Source organism: Doryrhamphus excisus, chromosome 5 (genome assembly GCF_030265055.1).
Source record: "Doryrhamphus excisus isolate RoL2022-K1 chromosome 5, RoL_Dexc_1.0, whole genome shotgun sequence".
Lineage (NCBI taxonomy): Eukaryota > Metazoa > Chordata > Actinopteri > Syngnathiformes > Syngnathidae > Doryrhamphus > Doryrhamphus excisus.
The window spans coordinates 12,361,976-12,387,938 of record NC_080470.1 but is presented as its reverse complement, the minus strand read 5'-3'; the positions used below and the strand labels follow the sequence as shown (position 1 = coordinate 12,387,938).

Here is a 25,963-nt window from a genome sequence, read left to right as displayed (position 1 = left end):
ACTGAAAATGAAAAACATAAAAGTGCTTAGCTTTTGTGTAAACAGATTTAAATTGCAATTATTTTCTAGTGCACTGAAAGTACACGGTCTGTAGTATATTTGCTATACTTATACTGAAACATGGTAAATGAACTTTAAGTATACCAATTTTTGCCAGGAGTTTGCAAAGGCTTGTTATTCTAAAAAATTGTCTCTGTTTATGTAATGAAAATGTGCACTCAGATGAAAGCCGAATGAGCAATGAGTGTTTGTCATGAGATGTTATACAAACAAGTCCCTGTCCGGACAATTCATACAATTGTTTTTTGGCGGTGGAAGCTGCAGATCTGTTTTCCAGCATCGGCCTTAAGGCTTCAGCAGTCCCATCAAACATTGGGACAAAACAGAACTGTAAAACCGGACAAAATTTTGCATGACTTATAAGCAAAAGCGTCTGTGCTCCATTGAACTGTGCCACAAAGTATCAGTAATGGTGTGTAAACATGTGATGTAACTGTGTTAATCATGTTAAAAATGAGCCAAACATTATCATTACCACGTGAGCTTTTATTGCTAAATGTAACATGGTGCTGTAGTGCTTTATGGTTGTCGTTAAACATGAAAATCAGCTGTCATTTTAGGGAAAATTTAAATTCCTCCAAAAGGTAATTGCCCTTTAAAATGAGGTGGGACCTAAAGCCACTTGAAGCTGCATAAAGCACCACCCCTACAACTTTTATGGTCTAAGCCTAGTTCAGGTTCAGATCATCAAGTGCTCTTGATATTTCTTCTCTTCCTCCTGTGTTTCCTCACTGTGAAGGGAACCTATGGCTGTGTATCAAGCGTCCTCTGGTGGACGAAAGCACCAACAACCGATTCACCCATTTTTGTCCCTCCATTTTCCATACATTATTTCGGCGGTTCCTCAAACTTTTTATTTGCTTTCTTTTGGAGATGACATTATCTTAAAAAAACGAAACATTTTTTTTGCTGTACACGGAAGCGCACGGCTGCCTGCTGCAGCGCGCCTACACACAATAACAGCCCACAAAGCAGCACATTTTTGTAGCTTAACCGTGTTCTCGGTCTCAGGAAGGGACCCAGACAAGTGGTTCCCAAAGTGGGGTCAATTCCCTTAGGCACGTGAATAAAAATGAAAAATAATTAGCGCCTAACGCTCAAAATTACGAGTGTGCCTGAACGCCTCACAGTGGCAGCTGGAAGGAGACAGCAGCTAGTTGTTCCTTGCTCTGTGTGCATCATATCACCAAATAAGTAATTTTGAATGATTACTTTGTGCATTAAGAGTGTTTCATCTTCATCAAGATTTCATTTATATTGGTGTTTCAATTAATCAAGCCAGGGTTGTTGGGGGCAAGAAATTCATGGGGACCCTACAACATCCGTGCACACCAGAAAACAAATATTTTTTTGCCAACCATTTCTGAGGTGCCAGAGGTTCCCCAAGGGGGAACGTCGTCAGAATGCGTTCAGAATGGGATATGCTTGGGGCACCCGGTCTCCCCTTTATTGTAATATCACAATAAATGAAGTCAAACTTTCTAATTTTAAAAGTTTTGTAACTTGGACCATAATATTATGACTTCATTTGTGAATCTTTGAATTTTTTAAAATAAGCTTTTTTCCAATACTTTATTCTTGTATAACTGCAACTGCCACTTCAGTATGTCTTTTTATATATCTTTTACCACTTCATTATTTTCAAAAACTTTTCCCCCTCATTTAAAAAATGTTTTGTCACATTTCCCCCTCATAAACTACATTTGTCATATTACAATATTGGTGTATTTTAAAAAATGCTCATATTTTTAAATAACTCATGAAAAATGATTAATTATAATCAATCAATAAAGGTAGTGAATATTGCAGTTTCTGACACTTAAAATTACAGCTGTTTTTCATATTTTATTTTTGAAAAACATTGTAGCATTATTCTTAAAAAAAATTCTTCTTGTAATATTAATTTTTCTTCTTTTTGTGGCTAACTATGTTTGACCCTAATGCCCTTTTCTGTGATTCACATTCGCAGTGCTTCATCTTTTGCTTTGAGTCATATCTCATATGCATAGAGACCATTTCATCACATTGTAAAGCATTTATTGCAATATAAATCATCTGAATGTACAATGAATAATGTAACAATAGTCATAGTAAACTTATTTGGGTGATTAACTATAATTATTATTATTATTATTATTTTAACAGATAGTGTACCGTCAGCCTGGCCAAATATCTCCTGCAACATCCGAGACATAAACTAAAGACAAGAAAGTGCAACATTTGATTGCAGATGACATCACAGTTGACATAAAATAGGCAGTGGTGCAGCTTAGCGGAGTAAACACAACACGTCACTGATGTATGACATCTTATGAACTTTTAGCTTGTTGTGATTTAGCTGGGATGATGGAACACTTTTTTTTTCCTTTAATTGCATGCTGTTCGTGGGGACGCTTTACAAAAGTCTTGGCGTCAGGGTGCTTAGGAAGCTTACTTAACATGTGCTAGTATAAAATATGTTTTCCCATGTATTCTCTCTTATAAAAAACAACAACTCTGGTGCTATTTACAATACAATCACACTCATTCAAAGTTCATGGGGGTTGAGGGGGAGACTCAGTCACACAGCTATATTCGATATTCACAAATAATACATGTTTACATGACGGTGAAGTAAAAAAATAATTCAGCCATTGGAAACATCATATGGTCACGTTATTACTATGACCATAATAATGATTTTTTTTCCACACAGATTTTGTGCTTTTTAAAGTATTGCTACTGATTGTGCCAGCATCAGGTGCTTCTCTGCAGGGGAGGGAGGGTTTACCAGTTGACATAGTGGTTAAAGCTGCTCTTTATTACTTGTAATTAAACAAATGCCCGATAAATAAAGCTCTTGAAACTTTTTAAACTGATTTGTGGCAGTATGTCAGCTCCGATAAACCTTGAGTCTTTGTCACTCACTCGCTCCAGCCCAGCAGGGGGCAGTGTTCCAAGAGGGAGTAAAGTCTGAGTGGTTTGGTATGATTGGCAGGTCCTTTTTAGTCCATCCCCACCAAAGTGTCCTAGTCCTGCCTGCCCCCCACCCATACACAAAAGTGGTGACGTCACAGGAAGCTGTCCTCCCCCAGGTCGCTACAGTCCAGACACATCTCGTCCAGCAGCGTGATGTCCTCCAGTGTTTCGCCCTCACGCTTGGCGAATGTGGAGCTGCTGGAGCCCGTCTCGATAGCGCTCTCCTCGGACGTCTGTGAGCTGCAGAAGGCGCAACATAGGCAAGATTTAGAGACATTGTTGGGGTTTTTTTGCACCACATTGAAAATTAGTACCCTAAGAAAATACCGGCGGTGATAGTCATCATGACAATGCCAGCCTCTTTCACACAGAGATCGTACAACACTGCAGCCTTGTAACAGCAGATCACATTTATCCACATGTATATTTTACACACACAAACTCCACACAGAGATGGCCGAGGGGGGAATCGAATCCGGGTCTTTTAGCTGTGTAGCTGTAACCCCATACAAAACTGATACGAGAAAAGGCGTGAAAATGCCAAAATTGATCAATTATAAATTTTACCAACGTCAGACAATATATGTACAATACGATTTAATCGCTGCATCAATTTTTTTTTCATGCATATTAGACTGAGGTGGCCAGTATATAACACACATTCAAACACGAATACAAGGCCCAGAATGCAGTAGCTAGCTTGCTCTGCCTCTCGGTTAGCTGTACTAACTGGTGCTTTTGTCATTTATTTAAAGCATTTTTTTACAGTTGCAAATCAGTGTACTGTAGGTTGAAAAACATGGAATATCTAGCTATTCTTTAAATCATGCCAAAAGATGTTAGCACACGGACGCTAGATAGTTTTAAATGTTAGCTTAGCTTGCTAGTAAAAGCTAATCTAAGCTAAATTGTGGTTTCATGATTGTGGCTGCGTTCTGGCTTTTATGAGCTAACTAACGGGATTCCATTATTATTACAACGTTTGAAAGTACCATTAAAAAGTGACTGCAAATAGCCTTATATATTGAGCTATGTAGTGGTTTAAAACAGTGTTGCTAAATATAATCAATGAATGCAAGGTAGTGTATGACAGATCCTAGAATGGCCCAGTGATTACAGTACCTGTGTCTGTTCCTCTTTCCGTATTCGTCAACGGACATGGGGTCCAAGTCGGGTAGTGGGATTATGTAGCCGCTGTCAGAGCTGAGGCGTTGCTCGTCAAAGCCGCTCTCCCTGTCCTTCAGCTTGCCCTGGTTCTTGTAGGTGATGCCGATGTAGGCGTCGTCGCTGTCCATGCACATCCGGGTCACGGCCGGATGGTCACTCTTCAGGAAGTCACGGTTGACCCTTTCGTAATGCTGAATGAAACAAGAAAGGCATTTGGTAAACCAAGTGTAGTATTTGTTTTTTTTTTTTTTAAACCAAATGTGTGTAGTTCAACTTCAAGTCCTTTTGGAATTTGCTTTACAAATTAGCCTGCAAAAACAGGTCCAGCACACCAACAGTTTGTGCGATCAAAGTTAAACGGCGCCGTCTGAACTGTAAATCACCCTTTGCTCCTTGCAGGAGGTGGGAAAAACAAGACTCCCACACCTCTTACCATTCAGCTGTTAAAGGTCTGAGAAGCAGGGTGAGGCTGTTTTGATGTACCATGTGTGGTGCGGACTTTAACGGTGTCATTAAGAGTTGGGTGGTACAGGCAAGGTGGTGTAGGGGTGGCCTAAAGTGAGGCCCACCAAGCACTCTTCTCTGACATCCATCTGGTCCTATTGCACTGTAATCACTTGTAGCTAGAGGAAGCGTAACACACCATTAAGCAGTCAGAGTGCTACTTTTAGTGAGTATTCAGTATGGGGGCCTTTTTTCACAGATAATAACCTGTGTCTTTTGGGACGTTTTGGAGCCTGGCATCGTAAACAGTGGAAAACATGTCTCAAGTTTCTGGGTGAATACTGACAACAGTTGTTTAAATGGTAGCATAAACAACATTGGTGGACCACAGTGTCCATAAACTTAACAAATTTATTAACGCTTCTCCAAAAAAGCGTACCTTTACTGCGACTAGAATTACTCTTAACGTCAAATTTGAAAAAACACCTGAATTTGGCGACTCCAAATTGTCCATAGGTATGAATGTGAGTGTGAATGGTTGTTTGTCTATATGTGTCCTGTGATTGGCTGGCGACTGGTCCAGGGTGTACCCCGCCTCTCGCCCGAAGATAGCTGGGATAGGCTCCAGCAAGCCTGCGGCCCTCATGAGGACAAGCGGTCGAAAATGAATGAATTAATATAGAGTAGAACCTCAGTTTTCATACCACCTGATTTTCAATGACATGCCTGTATATCATTCTACAAAACAAAGCTTCCATGCAGCTGGTAGTTGGGACACTATAGACAGATTCCAGCCTGCAAATCCTTTAATCATCTTTGTGTGTGGGTGGTTTATTTGTTTGTAGAATACACGCACAACAATGAACATCTCCCTTTCTGTCTCACATAGTTATCTGCATGTAAAAATATAAATTATTGTCTATAAAATGTGTTAACAACCTGTATTTACATTATTTGTTATGGTAAAAATTGCTTTGGTTTTGCGTTTTTGTTTTGTTTGGAACGGGTCAATGACAAAAAACAAAGTTCCACTTATCCAAAGTATTCAAAATATACTTTTGGAGAGAACCCGAAAGAACAAGTATCCAAACAAGATCTTGTGATATTGCCAACTACTGGCCTGGCATGGATATGATAGCATTTGTCGTGGTTTTTACAGGAGTTTCTTTCTCAGATAAAAATCCTGCAAAATCAGAGCCATTACAGAATGGCTGAACGGCAGAATGCAGCCAATTAAAATAATGACACGTGTGATGACATCAGCGCCACCATTTGGTGTGATCTGTAACAGCAACAAATGAGTGAAGTCATTGTTAAACGGTATTGCAGAATATACATTTTTGGAAAAGCTGGCTAGAGATTATTTTGACAATGTAATGATCTTCACCTTGCTTCTTTTCATTGGGTTTTTGTCATGTGAACATTCCCTTAGACTCTCTGCTTAGCAACGTGACTTCAAAACAAAGACAGAGCGAGATAAAGAGATAAAGCCTCTGGCAAAGATGGCAATGAACGCCGGGAAGAGAATGCATAGGTCAAAACAGACGGTAAAAATAAAAGGGTCTCTCTTAGAAAGCAGATGTAGCAAAAGCACTGGGGTGCCAAAAGGTTTGCAAGGTGACTAACCCTCTTGTAGCTGGAAGGCAGCAGAGATGATACAGTCTCGCTCAGGCCCACAAAGGATGGCCTCTTCTCTGGCTCGCTGTTCCAGCACTTCATCATCAACTCATAGCTGCAAACAGACCAACAATGTCAGCTTGTAATTGTAACGTGTCTGCCAGCTGAGGAGAGAGTTCAAGAAGGAACGCAATGCATTCATGTCATTTCTGACAGGACGCATGAGCGATGACGTACACATCGAGAGGGGCATGTTCTGGCTTGGACATCCTGTAGCCACTCTTGATCTTGTTGTAGAAGCTGGAGTCTACCACCATGCCGGGATAAGGGGTTCCACCTTCACAGGAAGATAAACATACAGTACATTAGTGCATAAAAGCATTTGGTCCATAGAATGATATAGGCAGTCACACTTTCAGTCAGCAGGTATCATATTTAGTCGTTCTTTCTCAGCTTAATCATTTCAATTAATCAACTTGTGCAAGCATGAAAAGTTTTTAATCCAAGATGGCCGACGTACTGTAGATGAGTCCAAAGGTGAAATCTAAACATTTTTTCAGCACTCAAATTATTCATTTTTAAAAGATTTGTATACTTTTACAGATTAATCGTCAATATCAAAACAATAATTCAAATTATTTAAATGGCCTTCAATCCAACATGGTAGCAACACATGCAGATCCCAACCATTTGTTACAATGTTGCGTGTAACAAAATTGTCATGGAATTGTCACGTGGAATTGAGTGCCCAAACAAAGCACCCTCCATGTTGGTGACTCACTGTTTGTGCATTTATTGAGTGTGACTACTTAATAACCCAACATGGGTCTAAAGACACAGGACCTCCCCTTCTCTCTCTGCTCCTCGCAGTCTGCCACCAACAGTCTTTGTAAAGGTAAAAGTGTTGTTAAATGTTAATTTACTCATTTAATTCATCATTTATAATTATTTAGCATGAAAAATTAGAATTAGTCTGTTTAAAGAATGACATTATTTCCTGTGGGAAAAAATTATTCAGATTGTATCAGATCTTTTGGAAAGAATTAATAATAAAAACCAAGGTAACATTGTAACTGTCTTTTGGTATTTTCCCATTATAGGTTGCCACAGTAAAAGAATCACATGATGATTTATCTTTGTTTACACCGGACTCTTCCCGACACAATCCTGGCCGGGAATAGAACCCACACCCTCTGTTACACTAACAGAAGACTAGGTGAACTCTCTTATTTTATTCCCTTATTGGTGGCAGAGCAGGAAAGGACTGGGTAATAAGTTTGCCGTAATTTACATTTTAATAAACTATTTTTGATTCTCACAGTAACAAGTAGTTATTGAATGGCTAGCATGTTGGCCACACAGTCAGCTGTAGCCGTAGCGGCATCACTTAAGTTCACTTCAGTATCTGCAGGGACTCACCTAAGGAGAATATCTCCCAGAGGAGGATTCCGTAAGACCAGACGTCGCTCAAAGTGGTGTACATATTGTCGAAAATACTCTCTGGTGCCATCCACTTCACTGGTAGGAATGTCTGTTAGTGCAGCGAAAACATTTCAGTCATACTTTCAGAAAGTGCTCTACAGTCTCAAAGGAGTGTAGACTTACGCTTCCTTTGGACACGTAGTTGTTGTCGTGCATGATGTCTCTTGCCAGCCCAAAGTCACAGATCTTCACTATCTTGCCCTGAGAGAGGAGAACGTTCCTGGCGGCGAGGTCACGATGCACGCACTGCAACAAAAATGGAGAAATGACCGGCCATTCCCACAGCATCTATTTCTGCATTAAAAAACAGCTCATTTTTAATGATATTACATATTACATGCTCCTTGAATAAACATGCCAGTGGGATGGATGGATGTGACCACTTATTTTATTTAAGGATAATAACTATGAAGCTTTGAGCCTGCCCTGGTAATTCTAGCTTGGCTTGTCCTGCTGCTATATTCAGCCTCCAGCCTCTCTCCTGAATTTGCTTGCTACTGCTTATCAGACGACCGCTCACGTTCCTTCAATGGCTTTGCTGTCGTCACACATGTATTAAGTCCACAAACCCACCACCACCATCACACCAGTGGGAAGAAGGGGAATACCAGAGTGTTCATGGGATCCAGACTCACATTTTTGGAAGACAAAAACTCCATGCCCTTGGCCACCTGGTAGGTGAAGCTGAGGAGGTCTGTAGTGGAGAGACCTTCGTCCATGTCTTCCGACAAGAGGTTGTCCCCTTCAAGTTCTGCATAAAAGAGCAACACAAAGAAAGTAGTCAAATATAGCGCCTGGCTGCACCAACCTGGCTTTGGCTAATGGCAGGGAGAAACTGGGCAATAATATGCAAGTGCTGCAATTATCCTTCCTCCTCCGTATAATTACAGGGATTTAACCATCCTAAATTTTGACAAGGGTGTACCCCGTCAACAACTAGCCAAGCAAACATAGGTCAACAACAGAGGAGAGAGGGCGGAACGAGACACAAAGAGATGCGCTCACCGCTCAAGCCTTTCTGGGAAGGTGGGTGGTCATAGTCGGACTGCTGAATGTCAGAATATTTGGAGGTGTTGGCCATTTCCAGCATGGGCACGTACTGAGTGTTATCCACCTGCTTCATGTCCATGTAGTCGCCTTTGCTCTCAAAGGACAGGATCACATAGCTGTGGCAAACATGAGGGAACAAAGTGTCAGTGTCATGGTCGGGTTGACCAAACTGCACTGACCATATCTACCACTGCATTCCAGAACACTTGGAAGTTTGAAATCCCCGGCCTCAGACTAGAAAAGGCTCTAAGTTCTTTCTTATATGGTTGTCGGAGCATACATTATATCCCGATTACAACTCAAGTCAGTTTTATTAGTCTAGAACCACGCTCTTTATAGGTGATTATAGCACACATAAGCAAGCACTATGGCAATGCAGGCAAGGAAAAAAACTTTTTTGTTTCTCCCTTTTTCCTAATTTTGGTCTTTCTTACAATTCTGCATCACATCTTTGTTGTGTGTCCTTGATGTCAGCATGAGCTTGTGGCCTGGGGGTTAGCACAGGACGTGGTGGAGGCTAAAGCCGGAATTAGATCACGCTGTGGTCATTGCGAGGTGCGGCCACTGTGAGTCATCCTTCAACACAGACGACCCTCAGACAGAGAGCGCTGCGCTGGATTTGACAGCCACTTGGGTCGCAATGAAGTTAGTGTGAAAGCCGAGACCACTTCAGGCCAGCGATTTGATTTGGTGAACATGCCAGACAATTGTGGAGATAGAGTTACTTACTCGGCTGGGTGTGCATGCAAGTAAACGGAACAAATCGTTGTCTGGTTTTACAAGTGTCTGACTCATGTGTGATAAATAAATTACACTTAGTAATACAACTATCCAGTACCTTCTGCTGCTCTCGTCTGCTGGGTTGATTCCAAAGATGTCCAGGTCTTTTTTCTGTTTTTCAGGGCTCAGACTCAGGAAGTTCTCTCTGTTCTTGTGAAGGTAGTTGACCAAGTCCCCATAGAAGCAGTACTCAGTGATAATATAGATGGGGCCTAAGAAATAGGCAAGTTACAGTCAGTCAGTGGGATAATTTTATCAGGGGCTTGTTTAAAAAGGCTAACAGCAAAGTTAAAATAAAGCCTATTACGACTGCACACTAACCAAGGCTGTGGAGGTCTGCCTTTATACCAAGTCAAAATCTAAGAAAGAATCTCAGGTCTTTAGGTCCCTACCTGACTTGGTACATGCGCCCAGAAGGTTAACGATGTTAAGATGAGGTCCAAGGTGAGTCATGATCTTCAGTTCTGACATCAGGGCTTGCTTCTCGCTGGATCGGGCCGTGGCTAAAAGGAGGTATAGTAAATGCTGTTGTCAAAAAAAATGGATATGTACAATTTGCTCTCACATGCATGGTACTTCAATTATTGACATACGTTTCAGCATTTTCACCGCTACTTTCATGACAGGTTGGGAACGGCTGAGTCCATAGGCAGTGCCCTCTACGACCTTTCCAAAGGCTCCAGAACCCAGGATGCGACCTGGGGGGGAAGTCACATGGTCATCTATCAAGGCTTGCCTTCAAACACAGTAGCACACTCTGGATGCCTCTGCTATTTTATCTATGATCCCTGGATCACTGGGTCCAACCAAGGGCCTTCTAGTAAAAAGCCTATAGTTACATTGCACCGCTTAGTCCCGGGGTCCTTTTTGGCTAAGGGAGCCATGAAAAGCCACATATTTTAAAATGTTTTTCAGTGAGAGCCATATAATATTTTTTAACATTGAATACAACAAAAAAAATATTGGAAGAACAGCTGGCATTGGTTCTAGCCACCCACTTTGCGGTACAAACTGTATGTATGGATTAAAATGCATATTAATGTTATTTTTAACACTGTGATTTCTTTAATGTCTGTGACAAAAATGCAAACAAATACAGTTTATTGCGTTAAGAACTGTCCGAGACCCATAGGTTCCCTACTCTCTGCCTTAGTCCTTCTTGAATGGTAATTCTTCATCTTTTAACAATTGTACGCTTCCAAATTGGTTAGTGTTTCAGCTTTTTATCAAATCCTTACCAAGCACAAGTCTGTCGCGTGGGAACTCCCATCTGGAATCATAGGGCAGTTGCATAGGATCCACATAGATGTACTCATGGCCGTCCGGACTCACAGACTCAATCACCCTCCAGCGGATCTCATAGCGTGGTTTCTGAAAGCACATCTCTGCCTGTTAGACTATACTGACTTTAAACCGAAGTGCATTGTTTCACAGGAAGTGCCGCAAACAAATGGATGTCTAGATGTTTACATGAATGAATGAATGAATGTGGTACCTGTTTCCAGATAACAACCAAGACAATGAGTGAGATGATGACAATGACCAGCAGCACCAGCACGGCGGCAGCTACAGTCAGCTCTCGATGAGGGCCTGTTAAATGAGGACAAATTCAGTCACGTGAATGATGATGGGTAAGAAACGTATGTCAGGTCTAAGAGGCACTTTGGAGGCCAAAAGGTATTCTGGGAGAATAACAAGTAGGTGGGTAATGGGGCTAATGGTACGGGTGTAAAGCTCATTTGGAAGGGAGTGTAATGATCTGCAATAATAAAGCCGCCATCTTGACAGCTGCTTTGACATGGACATTACTATCCCTGTCACACTTTGGAGTGTCAGCATTGAAAGACACTCAGCAAGAAACAACAACATCAGAAGCTCACTGTTGTTTATTCTTACCGCTGGACACCAGCTTCACTTCACGGCTGACAGCGGCCATTTCATTCCTGGCCAAGCAGCGCACTGCCAGTGTGTTTTCCAGATGGCCAAACAGGACCTGGCTCTCAAGGTTCTTCTCCTCATCCACGTGTGACTCCACCGTGATCTCAGTGGAGTTAGCAGGGAGCGGCACCCATTGTGAAGAGTCGTTGGCGCAGCTGACAAAGAGACAATTAGCACATGCTGAAACACCCACTAAAGGTGCTGCACGTTTGTTGTTTGTGGATGAATTAACTATTGAATGAATGAACTATTTGGCCTACTGTTTAATGTCTTTGCAGATGAACCACTCCACTTCAGGTGTGGGCTGGCCCCCAGCGATGCACACTACAGACTGGCCTGAGGCTGACCCGTGGTGGATGTCCATCAAGTCCACAATGACAGCAGGGACTTAAAGAGTCACAAGGTACAAGTATGTGAGATAACGCTGCTAAAAGCCTGTTACTGCAGGAAAGTGATAACATTAAAATCACACTTAAAAGCCTGCAGGCATTCCTTTCTCTCACCTTTGACCTGGAGGTTAAAGCTGACACTATGAGTTTGGTTTCCATTCTCCACCCTCATGGTGTAGTTGCCACTGTCTTCCTCCTTTGCACGGATCAGAGTGAGGACACCTAAGTACCTATACAGGAAAACAAGACCAGAACAGATCATAAGTCTTCACAATGGTTGTGGACTGTAATTACAGACCTCAGTGTGGGAATGTTACTTTGAACTGGTGCTATGCTAATTAGTGGAGCCGGGACATGGGTCTCACCTGGTCTCGCTGACCTGCCGCAGATTGGTGGAGATCTCAGCGGTGACGTCGCTCAGAGGGAGTCCGTCTTTGAGCCAAGTGACATCAGCACGAGGGAATGAGTCAATCTCAGCCTTGAACTCGCGCACTTCGTCCAGCTCAGCCGATTCCAAGATGCCAAACTCCGGTTGGAGGAATAAAAACTCGTGTTCTATTGGAAAAGAGAAGACCAGCAGTTAATGACATGAAATTATACCTTCTGTTGATGAAGAAACCGAATACTGTCATACCATAAACTGTGATGGCGAGTTGCTTTGTCTGGCTCTCGTTACTGATGACATCAGTGATGGAGCAAGCGTAGATGCCGCTGTCTTTAGCCGAGGCTTGAGGGATGGTCAGGGTGTAAAGAATCTCCTGATCACGCTTGTTCTCATGCACTGTCTTCTTCGCACGGTTAGCCTGGCAAGCAAAATGGTCACACTTCAGATGGACAACAACATTTTAGATTTACAACTGTATTTTGCACGCCACTCACCACTTTGCCAGGGTATTTCCAGTGGTCCTCCAGGATCTCTGGCCCACGAGCCAAACAGGTGACAGTGATCGTGTCTCCCACCAGCAGAGCAGTCCGCTTGGCCGATAGTTCAACGTGCAGAGCGGCACCACCTGACAAACAGCAATGAAGAAGGTCAAATGTGTAATTGACAACAGATTTGCCAAAGTCTGTGCAATACACACCAGTCCAGCCGTGGACAATATACTCCTCACTGTAGTGCACCTCTCCGTTTATGACTGCCTTGCAGACGTAAGTCCCGGCGGTGAACATCCCCAGGGCACCTCTCTTGCTGTCATAGACACTCGGGATGGGCTGCTGGGTGTCCACATTGAGCAGGGTAACATTCGCGCTGGGATCCGACACCCGACACTGAATTTCCATCTCCTCGTGGCCGGACAGGACATGATTCCCGAACGGCACCGGAGATGGCACAAATGGAACATCGGGATCAGGCACGTAGACATAGATGCTGTTCTCCTCCGCTTCCTCTGTGGCATTTTGGCTGTAAAAGCATGTATAGAAGCCGGTGTGCATAGCTGTAGCTTGGTCCACTGTGATGGTGGTGACAAACAAGCCACTGTTGTCCTCCTGTGTCTGCTCAGGCACATCGAGCGGCATCTCCCAGCCAAGGCTCGCCTCGCCCCGGCAGGTAAGGGTGAACGAAGCACCGAGGGCCACCACTATCTCCTCCGTCTGTGGCAGTAGCACCGGGCCTGAGGACGGTGGGAAGGTCAAGGTGGTGGAGGCTGAAGAAAAAACAAGGAACCGAAAGTAGCACACATTGAAGGAACTGTTTGAAGTAAAAGCTTCAAGGTCTTACCTTTTACTTTGAGCAGGAAGGAGAACTGGGCCGTGCGGGAGCCGCTCACAGCTGTGATGGTGTAATTCCCGCTGTCTCTTTCAAGAGGCTGCCGGAATATCAGAATGCTCTGGTACCTGCAAGAGACACATTAACACATGCATTTGTCCAATAGAAATTGCTGTGACAAAACATTGCTGCGTTGTAGCTATTCTGTCTATAGGCTGACATACTTCATAAAGTAATCCATTCCCTGATTATATTTTTTGATGCACAACAGAATTAAAGTGAACGCGAATCCTTCTTGACCCAATTATGTTCAAATGTTGAGATCTTTATATCTACAGTGGAGCCACGTGGTGGTTATTTTAACTTTAGCATAAAGCTTGAAAACAGATGTGCCGTTAAACAGCGCTTGGCTCTGTCCAAACATAACAACACACACCGAGTGAAGCCCTTAAGGCTCAGGTGGTTTATTTGATCGTGCACGGAAAAAAGTAAAATCAACAATGTAAGTTCAGCAGGCTGCCAAAGGCTCCAGGATCATGCCACAGCAAGCCAAGATAGTCTGGCACTGAACTCCTCAATGCTATTATGACATGTTTATTTAGAAGACTTGCTGGCAGCAATTTGCCAGCTTTTGTTACCTTAAGGGTGAGACGTACAAGCAAGCTTTACGCTAGGCTAAGGTAACTAGCACCAGATTGGACTCAGTGAGTCTTTATTACCGGTTGCCTTCCAGGTGGCTGGTTTTAGCCAGGATGTAATAACTCCCCGGTATGTCTTTGCCGTTACGCTGCCATGTCACTTTGGGGGCTGGGGAAGCGTCGATGAGGATAGTGAACTCGGTCTCCTCCAGGAGGCTGACAAACTGTGTTGGTAGGATGCCACTGTGGTCCAGCGTCACAAAAGAGCTCTCCTCTGTTGGCAATACAACATTACAGTCAAACGGGCAGTAAAGGTCTGGCACACATCTGCAGAAGCACTCCCATAAAACACTGAGTCTGATGTTGGAAGAAGAGGTAAAGCTTGAGTTGCCTCGAAGGAAACAACTTCCATAGACAATGATTCTTGATGCAAAGGTTCTTACCAAAGACGGTAATGGCCACGGTGTTCACCCTGACCTTCCCGCTGTCTTTGTGGGTTACAGAGCACTCGTAGGTGCCACTATCCTGCAGGCTTGCTTGTTGGATAACCAGAGTGTAGAGGACCCTGTCTGGAAGATTTTGTTTCTTCTGAACTGCATTCATAGCCTGTAAGAACAGAAGAGGAACATTTGTGACTGATTCCTAGCCTGGATCTTACTGTAAGTACACTGTAATTCTGAGGTCTGATGGCTAAAACACTTCACAGGAGATGAATCACAACTGAGTCCAAAAGCAGACGTTAAAACAGTCCAACTCTCTGGAAAAGAGGTCAAGGGAACCCCCTGTGTTCAAGAAGTGTGTGCTGTTCAGATTAAACCAGGTCTGTGCAGGAATATCACCAATGGGATTAAACCAGGTCTGTGCAGGAATATCACCAATGGATTTATGCTTTCTTTCCTCTACCCTTCCCTCGGGCCATTTCCCCTGCACTTCCCCATCTCTATAGTCGGAGCTATACGGCTGACGTCTTCATTGCAAAGACACAAGAAGAAACAAACTGTGGCTTCCGTTTTTTCCCGAATGTGCTTGGGGGCGCGGAGTCCACTTTTGCCAAAAGCAGTGCATGATAATTTATGACTCAGGAAACAACATGGAGGCATGACAAGCTGCTTTTTAAAAAGGGAAGCAGAACCCAGTCAGCCTGTCAAAAGGAATTGAGGAGGAGCTCACCTGTGTTTTGGGATGGAGCCACTGCTGCTGAAAGGCGGAACCAGCCGGTGCAACACAGGTGATATTCAGAGGCTGCCCTGCCCTCAACGCCTCTGTGCTGGCTCTCACGACCACCTCAAAGTCTTCCGCTTGGGTTGGTGCTGGAAGAGACGGCAAGCGGAGAGGTTAATGCAACATGCGATCACCGTGAAGTCATCAAAGCACACAGTGACTTGAGTAAAAACAGACATATTAGGTCATTTCCTCCCTTGTTATAATGAGGTAATATCATAGCTGTCATGCAGTGAGATCAGTCAGTAATACTCCCATTGAAAATGCATTGGGTGAGAATCTGCAGCTGTGCATTATTTACTACAGTATGTTCTCATGAACTCTATTGGACAGTGTCCTGCACATATTGATTATTGTTGCATCTAAAATAATACATTTCACCGTTTAAGTTTAAATAAATTTGATTCATTTACATTCAAATTTGGAGAATTTATTTTGTAACCTTTTTTATATGCAACATGACAGAGTAGAGACCAGTATAAAAATATATACTGTATATACAATACGTCATAATGTACTTTCTCACCAAAAAATATACTATACGAGTATTCGAGATTTATACATACAAATCAACAAGTAGCGCCAAAAGACTTCTTGCCCAAAGGCAGAGACAACTTTAAAGGATGCCACTATTAAGACAAAGATCGTCAGTGCACGTCAGTCTTGGCGCAAATGAGCAGCTCTGTTTTCTTGAAACAGCTGGATCATCAACCTGCTGGTTGCCACCAAGTAGTGCAGCCCACCTTATCACAATTTCTTTCACAACAGAATTAATTACTAATCAATTCCACCGTCAGTGGATTGATTGAGTCCACTTACTGCCATCCTTGACGGTGTAGACAGGGCTGGTAACCACCTTGCCACCAACGGTGGTCTCACACTGGTAGCGACCCGCAGGGAATTCGCCGAAAAAGCCCATCTTATTGTCGTAGAAGGCGGACACCTTCTCTCCCCCGGGGATGCTCCGCAGGGTGACGTGCAAGTCGGGGTTAGACACGCGGCAGGAAATGCCCACACCGACGGCGACCACCAGTTGATCAGGGGTCTCCGGAACAAATGGAGCCAAGGGATCTGGGTGGGCAAGAGTTATTTTTTTATGTTTTGTATTTGCACTTAATTATATGAGTTGCAATACATGGTAGAATACATGTAATACAGACAAAGTTTCATAATAATTAGACAAATGGTCAATGACTTTTGTACAATGAGTAATCCAGCCTGTGTCCCTGCAAAGATGGTTTGCTTGATGGCGGCCACGTATTTCACCAAATCTTTCTCAAATTTTACAAACATCTGCTTGCCCGTCTCTAAACGGTGTGTACCAAATTCCGTGGCAATTCAGCTAAATGTCTTAAAGTAACGGTATGTGTTTTGTTGAGCCCGTTGAGCTATGTGATAAATTTCAAGTCAATACAATGCATGGGGGTCAAACTTTGGAGTTTAATAACAGCCCCACTGTGTGATGTGTTTGCCAGGCAAATAATAGCACAGGCAACACAGTAGGGGTGCATGTTTTGGCACATTTGCAATCTGGTGTACAGGTGTTCAGTAGTAGAAGAGTTGTGGAAAGAAATACATATAGTCATATTATTATGCATATGTATACAGTCACATAACTATGTAGGTTGACCAGCACAATTTATTGTGATCAAATACAAAAATCTGCCACACTTTTGGTCATTTAAATGCTATGTGGGTTTAACAAACAAAACAAAACAAAACAAAATTACAACAGCTGGAGAGGGCAGACCTCCGCCAAGTTTGAACAATACTAATTTGGAACAAATTGTTCATGAATACTGTAAACACCTATTGCATATTTCTCCATTTTGATGTAAAGAACCACAGAAATTAAGGGACAAAAATACCCTCACTTGCAATGGAACCAAGCAACAAACAACATCCATTTTCTATGCCGCTTATCCTTGCGGGTATGCTGGAGCCTATCCCAGCTGTCTTTGGGCGAGTGGTGGGGTACACTCTGGACTGGTTGCAAACGACATTCAATGTTTATATTGCTTGTTCTAATTGGGGTCATAGGTGAGCTGAAGCTTAACTCAACTGACTTTGGGAGGGAGGTGGGGTACAATTCAGAGCAGGAAAAGGGAAACATACAAAAAACACTTTTATATAACAAATGTAACAACAACAATAACCAAATACCAAAGAGCAGCATTTGGAAGACAAAAAGGAGGAGAAGAAATGCAAAACACTTACCTGGCACAAAGACGTATATCTCAGCTTCCGTCGTAGCTTCCGGGTTACCTGCCGGTTCTCCCGCCAAATCCTCATAGACACAAACATAGTAGCCTGTGTTTTCCACGGTGGCGTTATAGATGAACAAAGTGGCCGTCAGGTATCCAGGGAAAACGAAGGTGTTGTGGGGCAGGGGTTCCACCCAGACGACGTTACTCTTGCCGGTGCAGCTGATGTTAAACACCGAGTTGGGCCTCAAGACGAACTCGTCGTCGTTGGAGATGATGGTGGGTGGCGACAGTCCGCAGATAACTGTTAATATTTACACTGTTAGCTTGAGGGGAAATGCACCTTAATGGAATTTAATTCGAAATAAAAGACGTACCTGTAACTGTTAATGCCAAGATTGAGCCAAAGAACATGTAGAATGTTGTAGAACCATCCATGTTGATGGATGTTCTAGCCTAGCAAGACAGAAAATGAGCTTCAAATGTCAAGTAAAGTGCAGTGATGTGCCTTTCATCAACGATCGGGCTCTTTCAAGTGAACGAACTGACGTTTTGTCAGTTTTTCTGTTGGTCACGCGATTGGTTGTAATGTATGGTTTCGTATGAACAGAAGGGGGGGGGGGTTAGACACATCACAGGTAGGGATGGGGTGATCGAGAATGAGAACATACATCATTGAGGAAAATCAGCTGCAGGGAAATTACATTTTGTGTTTTTTAAGAACAATCTTCGCTAAAGTCTTGCAAAAATGGTTCCTGGATGCTGCTTTAAATATTTCGTTTTGCACGTTTTGCTTGATATTTGGTTTTGTAAAGTTTTGTCGATGTTGTGTTGTTTCACTGTAAAATGGCTAGCAATTTACAATTTAGAAATAAGACACACAATCAGAATCGATCTTTTTTGTTTTTTGCTTGTTGTTGGCCATATAAACAGAACCAGATAAATAATCCGCATTTGATATAATTGTAATTTTACATTTGACGCATATTTCGATAATAAATCATAACCAAAAGGAGCCATTTGGAAGGAAGACTTCCTAGAACCGAAGTTTCCATCACTGATAAAGTTCTTCCTAAATAGTATCTTTGCCTGGAATGTGTAGGTTATCTTAGTGGTTTCGTTGTCAGATAAATGTCTTGTCGTATGAAAGGCTGGTGTAAATTATAAGGACTGCCACTAGGGGGAGACATCGTCCATTCCTTTTATGCCATCACTTTCATTCAACTCTTTTTTTTCTTTCCCCTTTTCTCCCCTCAAAAGTTGATTTTTCGTGTGGTTTTACATGCGCAACTACCACGACGAATTATGTCTAATTGAGATGTATCTTTTTAATGATTTTAAATAGTCTTTTGGTTAGTTTAATCAACTGTACATTTTTTAAAGCTTGATTCTGCAGAATGTCTGCACTTTGGCTTTGCTTTAATTGTATGTTCTCTAAGACAGTAATAATTTTATTTAAAAAAAGATAGTTTCTCTTTCTAGTCTTCAAATAATGTTTTTAGGTTTCACGCAAAATTAATCATTCCCTGCTTCTTCTTGCATATTTCTTTCTTTCCTTGCATATTCCATTCATCCGTTTCATGACATTTGTGTAACTTCTTCTTTCGGTCGTTGTAATGATCCTCCTCTTGCATGTGTAAAAGTGCGCAAACCTCTGCATATATTCCTTTTATCTCCATCTTGTAGCTCAACAAGTGAAAATGCCCCCCCAAAAAGAAAAAAAACGTATGAATGCACTTTTTCCAAGCAGTTTTTTTCTTTGCCGAAGCAGTCCACTGCAGCGCCACACAGTCCTCCTTAATCAGCCCATTCCCCACCACCACTTTGTTCTTCTTTTTTAATTAATTCCACGCATTCCATAGAAAAGACGTGAAAAGAAGCTGAAGTGAAATTCCAATGTGTCTCCCGTAAAAAAGATGAGTTCCAGGCTTTGAGGTGATACCTCCAGCTGCTTCTCTCCATGCAGCCGTGTCAGCCTCACCTCCGGGGGGTTGCCATATGGCGCGCAACGGGGGTAGTTTGGAATAAAATGTAAACTTTGAAAAACCTCTCCAAATATTTAAAAGCTATACTGTGCATATGTATTCAATATAATGTGTAACATTTCTTAGGAAAGAATTGCATCCAATTAAGGCCGCAAAATATTTCCCCTGTATTCCGGCATGTTTAATTTACCTGAAGTAATCCCTGGTGACAGTCCGTTAGGGTAAGTATATCCACAGTGAAAAAGGTTTCTCCAAAAAGGCGCTGGTAGTCCACAGTGGGTGTGTGTGTGCCTGTGTGAGATCCTCCGTCCACGACTATGTCTGACTAACTGACTGCGTTCGGACGACCTGTGAGTTGGTCCAACTTACAGTCCTGCCTCCTCCCTCCCCTCCAAAAAGTCATCATCTGGCTCCAAGTAAATAACTCTCAGGAAATGACCCCCCTCCCCTTTCTTTCTCTCTGTCTCTCTCTCCAGCTCCCCTTTCACCTTTCAAAGTAAGAGTCTTGCAGAAGAATGTTACACCTTTTAACTGAAGGGACTCGGCTGTGTTATTATTTTGATGTTTTAGTTATATCTCAGAAATAAAATAGTTTGCCAGTCGTTGTAATGAAACACAATAACTATAATAAGTTGCTATTATAGTTTATTTTAATGTTTTCTATTGCATGCATTTAAGGGTGCCTTTCCAGTTCACCTTACAAAGCAAAAAGATAAAACAAGAAAATGTATGCTAAAATGACATCAACAAAGATGACTGTAAAGATTCAAAGTAAATAGAATTTCATAGTGTTTTTAAATCAAATCAATATTTACAGTGGTGCAAGAACAGTACACACAAGTAATCCTACATTTTGAAGCATTTCAGCACAAAAATATATATAATCTTTGCAAAAAGTTATTTTAAGTTATATATATATATACGTGTGTGTGTGTGCGTGTGCGTGTGCGTGTGCGTGTGTGTGTGTGTGTATAATTAATATTTTAAAGTAATAACAAAACACATATTTATTTGTTCTTTTTAAATATGATTTCAATATGTACATATAAATCCATACATAGAATTACATTTTGGACAAACTGACGATTGAAGGTGATGGTGAAGGACACTTTATGCTCAGTATGAATGTACTGCAGGCTGCAGTGGCGCGCTGAGCACCTAGAGGGCGCTCCAATACCGTCTGATCCACATAACCCACTAGTGAATGCCTGCTGCACCCCCACCCCAAGTGCAACTACTGGCACACATACATTAGCTGTTTGTGCTGTGCTGTTATCATTTCACCCTCCCACCCCCCTTTCTTTTTTTCTATTGCCTAAGGCTCTCCTTGTGGCCATGAAGAAGAAGGAAAAGAAAACGTCCTGCTCATTGACTCATCTGTGGGCACTGAGTTGGTTGATCCATCCAGGCGGCCTTAGGCTCACTAGCTCACTATAACCAACACCCCCTTCCCTCTCCCACCTCCCTCCTCCTCCTTCATCCACACGTCAATGACTTCCACATGTTGCCCGAAAAAAAGAACACTGTCCTTGTTCTACAAACAAAAGGATCTCAACTTTTGGGAAAGGCTGCAAACTGGCCAAGGAGGTTGACACATTTGCGGGACTTTACTGCACGAAAAGCCTTTTTGGACTATGTGGTCCATAACCACTTTGGAGAGTTTGGCTTGTTGTTATTAAGGTCAAAAGTGCATATTCATGCATAATCAACTCAAAGTGGATTGGATTTTCTTGTGTTTTTCATTTACTGCTGTGGTTTACACTGACCTGCCACTTTATTAGGTACACCTGCACCATCCAGTGAGAACAATTCTACTTTTAGGAAACTAATAATGCTCATTTTGTTAAATATCTATTCATTTTAACAATGTTTATCATAGCTTTTGTACTTTGCAGCTTCTCTGTCCCAATAAATGGTCAGTGAATACACCACTGCAAGTACAACCACAATAATCAAACATACTGTACTTCCTTACCTGCTATGTCCGTACAAACCAGGGGCACCATGGGGGGGGGGGGGGGGGGTGGAGGGGGTTGGGTTTTAGACTTAGGACAATTCCATGAGTCTGAAAGGTCATAGTCCAAACATGATTAAAACAATCTCTTGTATTTGGTAGTAATTGTTAAATATCAACACTGCACCTTAATTTAATCTTCAGCTTTATTTATTTATATATTTTCAACAGAGTCAATTTTGTAAGGTGCTCTGTGCAGGAAGTGAATGCTCGTCCTCTGCTGTCCAGCAGAGAGCGCTGGTGGAAGGGTCGGGTGTTATGATGTAACCAAAGTACTGCTGCCTGAAGTTATTTCAACATGTAACTGCCCAGCGTTGCTGATATGTGGCTACAACGTCACATGAATGGACAACTGAAGTTTAATGGAATTATTACCATCCATACGTTTATCTTGCAGCTAATGGCCACAGTAGAGAAACAACACGATTGGCTCGGGAATCATTACGGCATGGTCAGGAAGTCCAGCAACTTCCGGTCTGAGAGCCATGCTGGGAGCTGTCCAGCGTGCTGCTGAAACAAAAATAAGACCGTCTACAACAATAGGTTATGTTCAACGACACTTAAATAAGTTTGCTAGCAGGTGCACACTTCGCCAAACCAAAGTGTAGCATAGGATGATGGCACATTTGTTAACATTCCACATTTAAGAACCCCACTGAGATGAGTCAAAGCAACCCCACTTCTGAACGGCTCTTGTTTTCAGCATGTTTATTCCAATCATTATGTCAGATAACAAAACATTGGGTATTGCACAATAATAGACTGCACCAGCTTGTGCTTAGTTAGCAGCTTTAGTGAAACCTCGCCATGTCTAATTACACCGATTTCCCAGTGGAGTTCTGAACGGACGAGTTAATCGCCACTGTTCTAACGAGTCGTTTGTTATCATTGAGACGTCGTCACAAATGCATTGGCGATAAAATAAAAGTGCACACCCCCCTCCTCACTCGCCGTTCCTCGTCAAACGGCAGCTGCAGGCTGCTCAAAGGCACTCGTATTAATTGTCTTTTGTCATGCGTAATTGCCACTTTTTCAATGGTCACCACACGCACACGCGCGCACACTCACACACACAGGTCTCACTAGGTGTATGAAGCACCTTCAAAAGCACATTTCGCATCATTTACATCTCATTTAACGTTAATTTCATCTCGTTTTGAGGGATGCCAAATATGTAGACGTTAAAATTAGAGAATGGATACAGCACCTGCTATTTCACTTTAATAAGGACCCAATAATATATGATCATCAGCAGGGTGTGAAAGGGGGCCATTTATTCCCTCGTTGAATGGGTCTGCGTGGGACCCAAAACTTCACCTGCTTCCCCTCTCAATTAGGAATGTATCCCAAACTGACAGAAACGAGTTAAATTAGGCGTCAGCTAATTTTTAAGCAACTACCCCTCGCCCCCCCCCCCCCTCATAATCCCCTCCTCAGAGGTCTTTGCATTCGTCCCCCAAGTTGAAAGGTTCAAATGGGCCCTAATGAAACAGTGACTAAACTCGCTTGTGTGGGTCTGCGTGGAACCCTGTCGATGCCCCTCAAAGCGGTCTGAGCGCCGCTGCCGTCGGGGGGTCTTCCCCTAAATGCGTGTCCCCAAGCGGGACAATCTAACCTGTCAAAGCCTTTGGCCGCTTCTATATATCCTGTCTTCTCTGCCGTGCGCCCAAATGGCAGCATACAATCAGCCGACGTGGGACCCAAAACGCAATTAAACTCGCTTTGGACGACCAAAAAGAAAGAAAAAAAAAATCGTTATTTTTTTTTTCAAAAGAAGCCATTATCACCAGCGTTCTTAGAAGTGAGGGCTCCACTCGTAATCATGTAAATGTATTTCCTGATAAAGTATACTCTACAGCCACCAGCTATGTCAAATAAAAATTTCTAAATATCTATTGTATTTTAAGATGATGTAAAAATAATATCCATAGCATTCAATTGTATGAGGTAGGAAATGGGTTTCAAATAGAAAAACTCATGGAAATTAACGTTCTATTTCAGTGTATACGGTATAAGTAAATGGTCATGTTAATAAAAATATGATTCAAATTGGTGCAAGTTTCCAATGTAATTCATCAGGTGCATTGTTGATTTAAAACCCTTCAAGTTTGATTCATATTTAGTGAACGACTCCAAAGATTTGTGCCATTTTATGTTCTTTTCTTCAGTTTGTTCAACTGTATTTGTGTTTATTATATAAGTAACTCATAAATACATCAAAATTAATAAGTACAATTATAAAATTGATTTAAGTTACACCTTAAAGTTAGATTGACACTTAGCTAATGCCTCCAAAGCCTTGTTTCTTCTGCCATGTCACTGTTTTTTTTTCAGTTTGTTTTCAACTATATATTCCTATGTTCTATAACCTACACTCACTGGCTACAGTATTAGAAACACCTGCACCATGTAATGATATGCAAATATATGTTTGAATCAAAATTCGTCTACTCTAATTAGGCTTCTTTTTAATTCACACTCATTGAAATCATTGAACGGTATGTTTATATCATTGTGGTTGTTGCCTATATACTTTGCACTGGTGCACATTTAATTGCACTAACTCTTTATAATATTTTGCTCCCCCCATGCTCGGACAAAATATTAGAAACAAGTCTCAGTACAGTTGCAAACAGCAACCTAATAATCGACATATTATGACATTGAGACCATAGACCTTTTGTATACATTGGATAATGTGCAGGTGGGCCTAATGAAGCGTTGAATAAGTATCTTTTCTATGTAATTTTGAACATATCTGCACAGGTCAATAATTTAGTTGAAGCACCTATGACAAAGATGTACATTAAAAAGTAAATCCAACATGTTTATTATTGCAATAAATACACATATACACAATAGATTGAAAAGATATTTGCGTACAGGGTCCACACAGGTTGTCCTATATGCTATTATTTGATATATTGCTTCTATAAGGGCTTTGTCACGCGCACAGTGATGGGTCATAGGTCACACTTTATAGGAACCTCCTAGAGGGAATGCAGAACAGGTCACATGTGATCAATGCATTCACAGTGACAAAAGTTTCTCTTTTCATGCAGGAGGTCCAGGTCCAAACTCAAGTGCCAGTGGCCGAGTCACATGATCGCCCCGTCCTTCTCCTCAGAAGCTGAGGCAGGTGAGAGGGATTCCTCGTCCTCGGACCGCGGGTAGTCCGCCGGGCCACCGTGCGCGCCGGTGCACTTGCAGCCGCCGTGCGTGCTCCTCTGCGCGGCCTTGCCCTCCTTCTTGTGCTTGACGCGCCGGTTCTGGAACCAGATTTTCACCTGCTTCTCAGACAGGCTCAAGTAGGTGGCGATCTCGATCCTACGCAGGCGCGACAGGTACATGTTGTTGGAGAACTCTCGCTCGAGTTCCAGGAGCTGCGTGCTGGTGAACGCCGTGCGCATGCGTTTGCCGTTCTGGATGTGTGTGCTCTCTGAGGCGCCTGAAGATAAAGTTGGACCTTTAGGCTCCTGAAGCGTCCATAACATTCTACATGGATGTCCGTGGTGCTTCTTACCCATAGAGATGCAGTGGTACCTTCGAGGGTCCGTGACGCTGAAGGTGGCCGTGCAAACAGGTGCATGTCCTGGGTGCGCCAGAGAGGGAGTCTGCTGGTGGTGTTGGGACAGCCTGTGGCAGTACTGAGCCGCCTCAGCGCCGGCAAAATGCCCCTTAATCGCCGACACGCCGCTCCGGGACGAGTGGATGTGCGTAGTGACGCACAGCGGGCACACGCAGAAAGCGCCACTCTTCCTGGAGGGGCACGCCGGAGCCGCAGCCACCGACAAGACGCCCGGGGTGTGCACGTTGATGGGTAGGAGGAAGTCGTGTGCCACCGGGTGCCCGGCTGCCCCGGGTCTGACCGCAGCAGCAGCATCCTTGACGATGAGGGAGTCCACGTAGAAGGACCTCGACATGTCTGATCTGTATCAATGTGATCCCCTCGGGAGCTGGCAAAGGTGCTTATGTTTGATGGCGCAACAAAAGGGACCCCAAGGAAGGGTGGGTGGGGTGGACCCTTCAGCGTCACCCACGTGCTGCATGGTTTATACTGTCAGCATGCCAGACCACGTGACTGACAGCCCTTCCCCTCCCATTACAATTTTCTCTTGACCACATTTATGAGTAGCCTGTCTAATATAGAAATGTGCCTGCTTTTTATACATATTTGACTTCAAATGCTGTACTTATGCATAGCTAAACACACAAGTGACAGAAAATGCATCTTTGTGGTTAAAGTCGATAGAAAAAAATGTAGGTTACATCAACATTTTGAACTATAATTAATATAGTAGATATGAC

General features: G+C 42.7%; 2 protein-coding genes across 2 annotated transcripts; both read right to left on the bottom strand.

Annotated features, from left to right (window-relative positions):
- Positions 1 to 2,067: 2,067 nt before the first annotated feature.
- On the bottom strand, positions 2,068 to 20,042 carry pdgfra (platelet-derived growth factor receptor, alpha polypeptide). Its single transcript, XM_058072747.1, has 28 exons — positions 19,832 to 20,042; positions 18,034 to 18,112; positions 17,670 to 17,960; positions 16,272 to 16,523; positions 15,402 to 15,541; positions 14,675 to 14,837; positions 14,313 to 14,505; positions 13,606 to 13,721; positions 12,968 to 13,531; positions 12,765 to 12,895; positions 12,520 to 12,688; positions 12,251 to 12,440; positions 12,000 to 12,115; positions 11,757 to 11,883; positions 11,455 to 11,651; positions 11,054 to 11,148; positions 10,797 to 10,929; positions 10,152 to 10,256; positions 9,951 to 10,061; positions 9,617 to 9,770; positions 8,734 to 8,894; positions 8,364 to 8,479; positions 7,852 to 7,974; positions 7,666 to 7,777; positions 6,484 to 6,583; positions 6,256 to 6,361; positions 4,141 to 4,376; positions 2,068 to 3,258 (listed from the first exon to the last, which is right to left on the bottom strand). The coding sequence occupies exons 2-28, from the start codon at positions 18,092 to 18,094 to the stop codon at positions 3,111 to 3,113; spliced, it is 4,410 nt and encodes a 1,469-aa protein (XP_057928730.1). The 5' UTR covers positions 18,095 to 18,112; positions 19,832 to 20,042; the 3' UTR covers positions 2,068 to 3,110.
- Positions 20,043 to 24,558: 4,516 nt separating this feature from the next.
- gsx2 (GS homeobox 2) lies at positions 24,559 to 25,634 on the bottom strand. The gene is made up of 2 exons (XM_058072751.1): positions 25,179 to 25,634; positions 24,559 to 25,103 (listed from the first exon to the last, which is right to left on the bottom strand). Exons 1-2 carry the CDS (start codon positions 25,576 to 25,578, stop codon positions 24,754 to 24,756), a joined length of 750 nt encoding a protein of 249 aa, XP_057928734.1. The 5' UTR covers positions 25,579 to 25,634; the 3' UTR covers positions 24,559 to 24,753.
- Between the last annotated feature and the right edge of the window lie 329 nt (positions 25,635 to 25,963).